Source organism: Nannobrachium achirus (assembly GCF_963921795.1).
Source record: "Nannobrachium achirus genome assembly, chromosome: 19".
Lineage (NCBI taxonomy): Eukaryota > Metazoa > Chordata > Actinopteri > Myctophiformes > Myctophidae > Nannobrachium > Nannobrachium achirus.
In genome coordinates, this window is record NC_137826.1 from 28,398,913 (window position 1) to 28,410,975 (window position 12,063).

General features: G+C 38.8%; 1 protein-coding gene across 1 annotated transcript; it reads left to right on the plus strand.

The window, feature by feature from the left end:
- The first annotated feature begins 348 nt into the window (after nt 1–348).
- Nucleotides 349–8,168, plus strand: eral1 (Era-like 12S mitochondrial rRNA chaperone 1). The gene is made up of 11 exons (XM_080748410.1): nt 349–578; nt 1,942–2,100; nt 2,286–2,413; nt 2,509–2,586; nt 2,680–2,726; nt 3,048–3,109; nt 3,251–3,363; nt 3,816–4,118; nt 4,837–4,986; nt 5,416–5,496; nt 6,545–8,168. Exons 1-11 carry the CDS (start codon nt 482–484, stop codon nt 6,665–6,667), a joined length of 1,341 nt encoding a protein of 446 aa, XP_080604536.1. The 5' UTR covers nt 349–481; the 3' UTR covers nt 6,668–8,168.
- The last annotated feature ends 3,895 nt before the right edge of the window (nt 8,169–12,063 follow it).

Here is a 12,063-nt window from a genome sequence, read left to right on the forward strand (position 1 = left end):
GGAGTAAAAGTAGCCTACAATATTTGGATATTTACTCCACTACTGTACATCTGAGATGTATAGTGGAGTAGAAGTAAAAGTATTGGAAATTGGAAACACTAAAAAATAAATACCTCAGTCAAAATTGTACTTAAAGTACCTGAGTACCTGAGTACATGTACTACATAGTTACTTTACACACCATTGATTATTGTGCTCTCCAGTCTCCAAGCTGTTTACTGAGGATTTGAAAAATAGTGGGGTCCTTATTGGTCGCTAGAGGGCAACAGTACCACCGCCTCGACTAAAGTATCTCAATGCAGACGCTCTTGAGAGAAGGCGGGGCGTTTCTTTGGTTGTGTCCAAGATGTCTGCGCCCTGCACAGTGTGTATAAATAAACAAGCTATTCGTTAAATACTATGTGCTTAAATTAGAGGTTTCGCTGAAACTGTGTGTAAATACACAACTACTGTAGTGTAAGCTTCTCACTGTTGGAAGAAAATGGCTTTCAGGGCGATTTTGAGAAGATCGGCCTGCATCTCCAGAGCGATAGTCATTTCTGCCCGACATGAAAACGCCTCATCTCATGTCAGAACGGGTCAGTCCATGCTTATTAATGTACGCGGTATCTGTTAGCGTATAGTGATGCTGTCTGTCCTCCTCACAAAAGAATAACGTTAACCTGGGTGTCGGTTTGGAAGCTGATCGCATCATGTCCTTGTCTGTGCGTCTGACGAAAGAGTATAATTTGCTTCATCATAGACCTAGACACTGTAGACAGTGTCTGTGATCTTCCTTCTGTAATGGATGGTAGATCACACACATTCTAGGGCTAGCCTCATCATATTTGTACTGCTGCTGCCGATTTTATTTTTATTTTTAAGTAACGTTATTATTATAACCTTATGTACAATAAGTGTTTTCATGTGATTGATTATGTATATATATATATATAGGCCTTTGTATGTGTGTGTGTGTGTGTGTGTGTGTGTGTGTGTGTGTGTGTGTGTGTGTGTGTGTGTGTGTGTGTGTGTATATATATATATATATATATATATATATATATAATATATATCATTAAGTTAAAAATAACCATTATTATTCCCGCCACATCTGAGGGCTGTACCAACTTTACATAATACAATAATTAAACCATGATAAACATTAAATAAAAACAACCCAACCAACGTATGTATTATAAGACGCCCTAATGCACATGGGCGCGTGCACATGCCACATGGGTGCTTTTGCATGTATACCCTTCTGCTGAGAGGGTCAAGTCATCACTGTGATCTCAGAACAGGTCAGCTATATCCATATATGGAGTCTGTGAGGTCAGATGTAGAGGTATTGACCAGCTCCTTAAATGGAGATCTAGACGATGATCCAGTCATCTCCATGTATGGATATCCAGGTTTTGATGAGGTCACTGTCATGATCTTCATATAGATCCAGGTGATGATAGTCAGCAGTCTTGATTTGCAAAATTAATTCTGTCCATTGCCAAATATGGGCTTATTATTGATGACATCAGGGATCTCCATATATGGGCAATTGGGCATCATGGATATTCAGGTGATGATTGTCAGCAGTCTTGACAGTCAAGTGAGTCAACTATGTGATGTCACAACAGCTATAGAGGCGTTACGGACGGACTGACTGACTGACGGACAGACAGACAGACAGACAGGATGTGCCGGTTTTCATAGTAAACTGCGACCTCGATATATATAAAAAGGAAAAAGTAGAAAAATAAAGAAAGTTTATATATTTGTAATATGCTGTATAGTGTCGGAATTTATATAGAGGGAAGAAAGCTCTCTTCTCTCTCTTCATAAATGTGGCTGCCAGCTTCATGATACATGAACACATCCAAGCAAGGCAGCAACATCACTGCTCTGCTGGCAATGAAGTGATTGAGGTGTTGATGTCTTTCCTTCTCTCTTTTTTCTGTCCTTCAGGATTTGTCGCCTGCAGCCCAGGGGGGAATGGTTTTAGCTCCACTCCTGCCTGTTTTATTACATCTGATGCGTTTTTGAATAGACTGGCGGCAGATAAAATAGCAGCAGAGACAGATGGCAGCTTTCATCACAACCAAGCCTCGGTTCCATCTGACAGCGGTAATCAGCCCACTGGCTCAATGATTTTAGCTACAGCAATTCATCTGAACGTCGCTAAACCCGGCTATTACCAAATGCTTAAACTCATAAAAGGCTGCTGGTCTGGCACTTCCCTTTAGTATGCAAGATTTAGTTCTCACTTACCTGTGTAACGATTTCTTATTTGGGTCATCATTTTGTCTCAGGTGAACAAGTGTCTCTTTTACTGAGACATCCAAATCAGCCTGAGAACTCCAAGGTTTTGAGTGTGGCAGTAATAGGTGCCCCAAATGCAGGAAAGTCCACATTGTCCAACCAGCTCCTTGGCAGAAAGGTTGGTACTTCGGCATATTACTAATCTTTTGGCTTCTTGAGTCAATGTACTTTCGGGCATTTCCACATTCTAACAGCCTCAATCCTTTCATTTAGGTGTTTGCCGTGTCAAAGAAAGTGCACACTACACGGTCACGGGCTCTTGGTGTCCTAACAGAGGAAGCTACACAGATAGTAAGCAGGGTTTTTATTTTATTTTATTTTATTCCTCAGATAATAAGTTGATGGTAACAAAAATCTCATATTCAATGCTACTTTTGTTTGTAGATTTTACTGGACACTCCTGGTCTGACCACCCCCTCCAAAGTCAAAAGGTGATGTCTCGCATTATTATTGTTTTAATTGGAAGTCTTTTGGCTATTAGTGGTCTTCAAGCAGTGATAATATGAGAGAGTGAAAAGTTCTGATAGATGCTAGTTATACTATGCAGATATTTGTTCACATAATGTTTTGTTATATAGATTTGTTTTTGCTTGGCCACAATTGCTAAGAATGTTATTAATAAATTGTTTTCTTTCCGCTCCACTTATCTGAGTGACCATTCAACCGCTGTTTGCTGACACCATTTACTTGTCAGGATAAGAACGCCTGGTAAATGGCTACATTTTCATTTGATTTTCCCTCTGTCTTCACAGACACCAGTTGGAGAGGTCCATGCTTGTGGATCCGTGGAACACTGTCAAAGAAGCTGACTTAAGTAAAAAATAATACAGTACTGTACTACATATAATTATAAGCTAGTTATAGGCCACGTTTCCTTTTTTTCATGATAATCTATTTGAGGTTTAAAATGTGTAAAAGGGAACCTCTGATTGTAACATTTCATGTTTATTGCCAGTTGTGGTCATGGTGGATGTGGCAGACAAGTGGACGTGCAACGCACTTGACTTTGAAGTTATCAGATGCCTAGCTCATCACCCTGACATCCCAGCAATCCTTGTTCTCAATAAGGTATTGTCATTATTTTCAGTCCAGGCCAAGAATGGTCGAGAAATGCACTCCATTGCCTTTTTTTTGTAGATATTTGAAAAATGGAGATCAAACAGATGCATAAATACAGTAATGTTGAATGTTACAAAAGATATACAAGATTTGTAGTGCCACTATTTATTTGATTTAAGTTATATTTATAGCAGAGAACCCCCCATAGGAAGTGCACCTGCTTTTCTTTCTTACTTTTTTAAATTCAGACTTGAAAATGCTACTATGAAACAGAGATGTATATTTGTCTATAATGTAAACAGCTAAATATGGTAATTATTCAAAAATATTTTTTTCTTTTCTTCTTTTTTTGCATAGTCAAAATATGCTCTTGAATGTCTACCATTTAATGGACTGGTGATGATCAACCCGATGATCACTATGGGGGGGGGGGGTTTCTGGGATAATCTTTCATCTCTCAGGTGGATCTGCTGAAAAGTAAGATCAAGTTGTTGGAAATCACAGCGGAGCTGACGTGTGGAGTGGTGGACGGGCGCAGGCTGCAGGTCAAGACTGCGATTAAGCCTCCTTGGGCAGAAAAGAGGCCAATCTCTGCAGAGCTGCCCCTTGGTGAGGGTCACACTGAGCCTGGGGGCAGCGCTGAGACCCAGTCTGTGCTCAGCACAGAGCAGCTGAAGGAACTGAGGAGCCAGCGAGGCTGGCATGGCTTCAAGGAAGTCTTCATGATGTCCTCTCTGGACAGGGACGACATTGACACTCTGAAGGTTTGGCTCATATTGTGTGTGTGTGTGTGTGTGTGTGTGTGTGTGTGTGTGTGTGTGTGTGTGTGTGTGTGTGTGTGTGTGTGTGTGTGTGTGTGTGTGTGTGTGTGTGTGTGTGTGTGTGTGTGTGTGTGTGTGTGTGTGTGTGTTTAAATCACAGCCAGAGAAGCCTACAGGGGAAGCACACATATTAAGCTTGACCACTTAAGCCCCATTTTCAAAATGTAAAAAATGAAAGAAAACATCCACCATGGGGCTATCTTTGTACAAATAAATGTAATCTCAAAAATAGCCGGGACGCCAGAGTTCAAGTGGTTAACTCATTGACTACCAGAATTAAAACATCTCTTTGGTCCAGGCTGTCAGCTTTCTGAGTAGTTTTCACTAACCTTTGAATATTCTGCGTCCCTCCGATCCGCTCCCGAGAGCCCTAGAAATACACACACAGGTGTCATGGAGTCAGAAAATAATCCTGGTCCATAGGTGACCATCCATTTGAAAGATAGAGGTTTTCCATCGCCTCCTAAAGACGAGGATCAACTAAACATTTTCCGGAAACTCGGGTTAGGCAGACAATGATTAATGTATACACTTTTGTACAACAAAGTACAAATCAAGCTATAGATCAAGAGATTCTTGTATGAATGTATGGCCTGTTGGGTGTTCATGCTTGACAATTGAATGAAAGGTGTGTTGACCAAATGTGTTATTTGACATCCAGAGCTACTTGGTTGCTGCTGCCGAGCCTGGGGCCTGGCAGTACCATAGTGATGTTCTGACAGACCAAAGCCCTGAGGATGTATGTACCAGCTTAATCAGAGAGAAGCTTCTGGAATATCTACCTCAGGAAGTTCCCTACAGCATGAAACAGGTCAATGAGAGTGTTAAAATAAATATATACAGTAGATGTATAGATATGTGATTATATTACACATGTAATTGTTACTAGTTAGTTTGTGTTGTTAAGATGTTGAAGGACCATACCGGTGGACTGACATGTTTAGCCATTGACCACTACTCATGCTATACAGTACTTGGCATTAGCATTTACTAGAGATCTAACATTACTAGAGTTGTGTTTTAGTGCATTACATCGTCATTATATAAGGACATGTATTGACAACCGTATGATCCTTAAGATTTTATCCACCATCCACAAAAAATATTTGAAGCACACTGTAATACCCACTTACATCTGTTATTATTTTCAATAATAATGTACAATATGTTACCACAAACTTAGCTAGCAGGGTGTTCATGGTTGAATACTATATTAACAAGCAAATGTCTTTGTCTTCAGTCCATTGACCTCTGGCAAGATGGAGCAAATGGAGAGCTGATTATAGCTGTAAAGCTTTATGTCATGAAAGACACTCACGTGGTAAGTGGGTTGCACATACAGTATCTAATTGTCACTGTCTATATATAAAGAAAGTAAATTAGGCTAATTTATGCTTTGCAGCACAACGCTGTGTACTTGCCGAACATTTATTTTCAGAAAGCGACGTCATTGTATTAAATTAGGATTTGGGCCTGTGTAGTGCATCAGAGCTTTAACTGTGTAATTCCTTACACGAGAGGGTTCATAAAAATCGAAGAGCCCAGTGTTAAGTGCCAGGTTCCATTTGTGGGGATGTGATCTTACATTGCTTTTCCATGCCATTCAATCCTATGTTTTGCTATTAGATTTCTCCCTGTGATCCTCAAATGTATATTTGGAGACTTACAGTAACACATGCATGTACCGTGTAATGGTTCCAGAGGGTGGATCATTATGTCTAATTCTAGACTAGAGCACGGTTCTCATTCAGCGCTAAGTGCACAGCATATATTCTTCAGGCAGGCTCACAGTTTGAGCTTATATAACAAGCAAGGGGATGCTGTAATTATGCTGCCACAGATGACACCTGCAATACATGTACTTCTGATTCATTAGCAATTTCGCATGCACACACATGCACGTACATACCCATGCACTTCTATAGTAGCTTGTAAATATTCGAGCACCCTTTCTAAAGCATCCATATTTGATTCAAACAAGATCTGCAGCACTGCAATGTTCTTCTACAGCATAGGTACTCAAGAGGGGGTCTGGGATCCCAAGGGTGTCCTAAAAATTACTACTGAGGGGCCGGCCAAATCTTTGTGATAGAATAATTCTTTTCTTTCCCCAAAATTGCAATGTCTCAAAATACACATTAACATGATTCCAAAATATTATCTTTTCATATATATACAAAATCAGAGAAAGGCTCATTTTAGACTGAAGTTTGATGTGATCATTGTAGATTTTCTTCATTCAGTCTCATCACGAACAAGATTTTCCATAGTCCTTGTCCCCATTTACTGTGGAATGGTCTATTCTATAAAAAAAGACACGGCAACTGCTCTGAATACTGTCTGGTTTTCATTTCCCTTCCTCTCCACAGGGAATCGTGATTGGAACAGCTGGCCAAATGGTGGCACGGATGGCCCGTGAGGCTGGAGAGGACCTGAGCAGGGTGTTCCTGAGAGAAGTCAAACTAAGGCTCTCTGTCAAACTGAAGCAGTGAGGAGGATGGAGGTAATGTGTAGTCATAGTCTGAAGAAAGAAGAAGGAACAGATCATCCTTGCAGGCTTGAGCTTTCTTTTTTTTCTATGCAAGGACAGACTGGAGGAGTAAAACTACGGACAGCATCTCATCATGAGTCGCCTATTTTCAGCTTGAAAAAAAATCCTCCACTAAAGCATATTACATCTGAACAGCTCAGATGTTTAGATACATTTTGCTTTGTGTCTATTGTTCAACTGTATTTGTTCAAATATGCTATGTAAAATGAGTAACTGTTATTTTGTTTGGACCTCACATTTGGTCCAGGTCTTTGCACTTGGTAATGTGGAAAATCTAAGAAAGTGGGTTTGAGTTTGTTGTAACAGCAGAGTGAGCATTTGGGGGGAACTAATAAAATGTAACGGTAGACAGGTTCTTTCTGGGGCTGTAGCATAGAGGTTACAGAGCCATTGCTTTTGACCATTGGCCTTACGTTTACGTACTTACGTAGGTTATTCAAAAACAGCCGATCTACAAGTGATCAGGTATTGAAAATATACCTGGGTATTATAATATAATACCCATGTCTGATGACATGCCCCAAAATAGGGACACCAGGGTGATTAAGTAAAACATTAAAAAAACAACAACATTGAATCATCAAATGGAGTTGATGGTTTATCTTGGGCTCTCAGAGTTTTTACTTGGCAGGGGCCTTGTGCTTACGTGGACTGTAGATAACTGAAGTGGAACCGGTCATGTCATTCACTTATGTCATTTTTAATATACACCATCCAGGATAAAGCCTATACTTCATTGTATGACATGTTGCTTGGCGAAAATAAGCATCATCATTGTGCAGCCAAGTATAAATTTGGCTAAATTTCCTCCACTCACTCTTCGCTTTAGTCACTTCCATTGCCAAATACTGCCTGCCATCCCTTCAAGTCTCCCTTTTTGTTTCCTTGCTTTTTCACTTTACTCTGCCTCGCTCACAAAGCCTAGCTCTGCCCCCAAGGACTGAATTGTCTCCCTAATGGAAGGCAAAATGGAGCACTAACCCAATGCTAAAATGGGTCAGATAATGGTGATTAGATTCATCCCTCTGCCCAATGACTTAGCTCAGTGGTTACTCTATCCAGGGCATCTTCATGAATAACCAGTTAGTAGCCTAAAGCAAGGGCAGAGAGGGAGAGAGAGAGAGGCTGGGCTTCAAGTGTCACCCCCTTAAGCTCTCGATTCTCTGCAACGGCTGCTCCCCAGTGATTAGACTGGCCGTTGCACTGCAAAGATCAGCACTCAGACAAGCCAACTGCTGCATACTATAGGTTGTCGTGACTAAGGTATGTCAAGCTGCGCACAAAAAGGGTCTTGATAAAGTATACTTGGAATGTCAAAAATGATACTTGCTTTGTGTGTATAATGACAAATTATTATTTGTTTTTGGAACAAACTTTATTTACATATGAATCAAGTGCACATTATTTGCAAATAAAACATAAATATACATTTGGCCAAGCTACATATTGTTTTGTATTCCAGTTTTACAATTTTACAACTTTGTAATTTATCCCTTATCCAGAGCTTCTTACAATGTGTAAGAGTGGAATAAAAAGCATTAACTTAGCATCAAATCTAGCATATAAATAGTATACTTAGCATCTGTCGACAAGCAAACTGCATACATTTATCTAAATATCATACAGAGGATAATTGATTGATAATTAACCAACATACATCTGGATAACATAACTAGCATATATCTACTGCAAATAGGCAACTATTCCTATATAATATATAATAATTCTAAATTCTGTCTGAAGTTCATTAGCAGTAAACCAATCAATACATTTAATTATTTTCCATCATGTGGTCACAGATGATATTGAGTCAAGGCCATAGAACCCTTACCATTGCTAAAAACTCAGTAATGGTAACGGTTTGATTGCCCTGCTCTGCTCTGTGCAGCTTGTCAATGTGTCATCAAAGGCCTGAAGGAGGAATGAAACCCTGGATAGTACATCATCTATACTGTAGTGTCTCTATAATGAACTTACAGTATATGATGATATCCTGTCCAGGGCACAAGATCAACATTTACTCATCTGTTCCCCGTACATTGTATTATCCTGTAAGACACAGACAGAACAAATAAGTGTATTGTGCATACAAACAAATGTAATTGAATACGTAAAATATTCTCAAGAATCCCAGGTTAATAGGGTGAAATACTTGGTGAAAATGATGTGAAATCCAGTGTGTGTGTGTTTGTCCGTATCTAATCTATAAAAGTATTTTGCACATCTACAAAGGCGACAGGTGCGTAGGAGAAGACCAAACAGGGCCCAAATGCACTGAAAAAACTCCCACCCTTGTCTTCAAATGCAATAAAAAGGTTTTAATGGAGACTTGGGAGAAGAAAAAAAAGAGAAGAAAGAATTATGTGAAATCCAGCAAATTTCTCCCCTAAAAGGAAAACTATTGTTGTGAAACTTATTGTTGGTATTTAGGAGGTTGGCCCTTTAATGTTTTAGGGTTTGAAAGGAAAGAGCATGCAAATAGAGTCCTCCAACGAACAGCTCTTTCATCCATTTCAGTACCATGAGGACCAATTAGGCCTCAACCGCATCATCCCTTTACAAAACCAGCTAGATCAGTGGTTCCCAAGGCTTTTCAGCTGAGACCATTAAGATCAAATGTATCGTATGGGTCTCCACAGGACTCAAACTTACAGATTAAAAATCCATTATGATTTAACCACAAAGCACTATTTAATTGTGTTTTTCTTTTTAAATTAATAATGAAAATCTTTGAAAATAATAATGAAAAGAATTGTAGGAAATGCTAAAAGGAAAATGGGACCCGACCCACCATTTGGGAAACACTGAGCCTAGTTTACACACTCACCTCTGCTTGGGTTCTTTAGGGTGGGTGATGATGCAGCTTGGCTTTTTTACCATTTATCTTTTCTTCTGGACTGCAAGCATCCATGCAGTTCACAAACTCCTCACAGCTGACCAACGTACCTCCAGAGCTTGACACTTAAAGACCCCCAGCTCATTAGCATAATGGCGATGACATCTGGGTTGGACCAAGGAACGAGGGTTGAACTCTTCTTATCTTCTCCTAACCCGATTGCCTCCATCCACAGATTGTCAACGCCCCTATCACACCCCAGTGAATTAAAAACGTATTTATTATTATTATTATTATCACCATCATTTTTTTTTATCTGTGTACCCTCTTTTATACAGTGTACTTTTTTGGTTTTAATGACATACCACAAAGACACATTTTATGTTTGGAATTAAGTCTCCACTCTCCAGTGTAATTCACTTTCAGTTTCAATGTCATTTAATCATAAGGGATGCTCACCTATACCTCCCAGCCTTAATGAGGTCAATTCTAATGCGATTCAAATAGATTATGCCAAATTAAACTAGGTGGCAAAGACCCGCTTTTTACACATGCCAGGAGGATACAAACCTTAATAAAACGCAGTAGCCTACACTATAAAAAACAGCGTTCAAATTTTGTGCCTCAGATACCTGGAATACATTACAGGCTTCACTCAAGTATAATTCTCTTGTTCCCCTAGGACGTTTTAAATCGGACATATCAACTTTGGCAAATCAAAACTGTACCTGTTTTAATTGATGTTGATAACTCATGTAATATATTTGAAAATCCAACATTATTTCTGGTCACTTTGAGGTTTCTGGTCTATTCTGACGCTCTGTAGATTTTCGCACTCACATAAAAACTCAAGCTCAAAATGTGCAAAGGGAGCTCAAATGAAGTAATGTTTTTGCTGCATGCTGGCTCAATATTTAAAGTTTGATGTGCCTGGACCTCAAATTTGCAGAATTCTATATTATTATTATTATTATTATTCATAATAATGCTGTATTGAATCTACACTGTTAACAAATTTCCCACAAGCTAATATAATGTCATATTATCAGATTTGATCTACAAACACCGCCACTGTTCTTATAAAAGTAAATATATGAGTAGGCCTATGTATGTAACCAAGGACAACTAAGCAAGTAATACCTCATTTAAGTTTAAATTAAATTAATTAGGCAAAAGCATTGCTAAATAACAAGATGAAGGGAAATATTTGAAGATGCAACTCCTGGAGAAGATTCTTTAATAGTAGTAATTATATCTTTCAACTGTATGGGTGTCGTACGTGCAGGCCAGGGTGACACCCTCACCCTGTAAGGACAGTGCGAGCTGGGACAGCTTGTTACCATGGTAACATACTCCCTGGTTGGGTGGGGGATCTGTTGGGGGTGTGATCAGTCTGGCTGTCCTCACAGATAAAGATGGAGGCAGGACTATCTAGGTGACTTGGGTTCCCTCCAACTCTTTATCTGTTGGGGAAATGCTTGTCCCTTTTCTATGAATCTTCAAATTGCATTCAAAGATAAGTGAATTCTGGCTGGCCGGACTTCATTAGTCAAGTCTAAAAGTGAAATGCCCCAACTGTGCAGCAAGCAAATTAGCTGATTTGTAACCAGTTTGATTAAATATATACGTAGCTTAAATGTAACTATTATGAAAATGAAAGAACTTTGAACATAATCATTGATGCCTGTGTTTTGATTTACTTATTTAATAGCAACTATTATTGTCATTCTAGATGCCCTACAAACATACCTTTTCATTTTACATAATACAATAAGTGTCAGCAACTTTGATAGTGCAGCTGCTCAAGGTGTGTGTGTCTGTATAGAGAGAAACATACAGTACATTAAATAGAGCAGGGGTCCTCCTGAGACCCACATTTACAAAAATACATTATGAATTAACCACTTGAGCCCTATTTAATAGTGAAAATAATTATTTTCACTATTTCTTGGAAGTATTTCAAATGTATGGATTCTTTTTTATTATGATCATTCATGACATTTTTGTAAAATGTTTTTCAAGGTCTTTTGAAATAATACAAATATATTGTAGGAAATGTACTGACCCATAACAATGGTTACGAGACCCACGAATGGGTCCCAACCCACTGAAATACAATATGATGTATAGGAAGTACAACCAAAACAAATACATTGACATATTTAGAGTTTTATAGTACTTCCTCATGACGGTTTTATATCTAGGACTTTCATGTCTTTAGTGTTAAGGTGTGTTTGCAGAATACAATTCATGATAAGAACTGTAGTCTACAATATGTGTACAAATGGGTTATTCATGGTACTTGCACTAAAAAACATTTCATAACTTGTTTCAATGATCTTATGTTTTGAAAATGTTTTTCTTGTTAGTATTATTTAATCAATGGTGCACTTTCTAACAGTCTACTCTATACTAATAACTTATAACATCAGTGTATGGTGGAATGGCTTCCGTGCAACAGAGGAATGGGTTCTGTCTAAATGGAAATCTTGATACTCAAA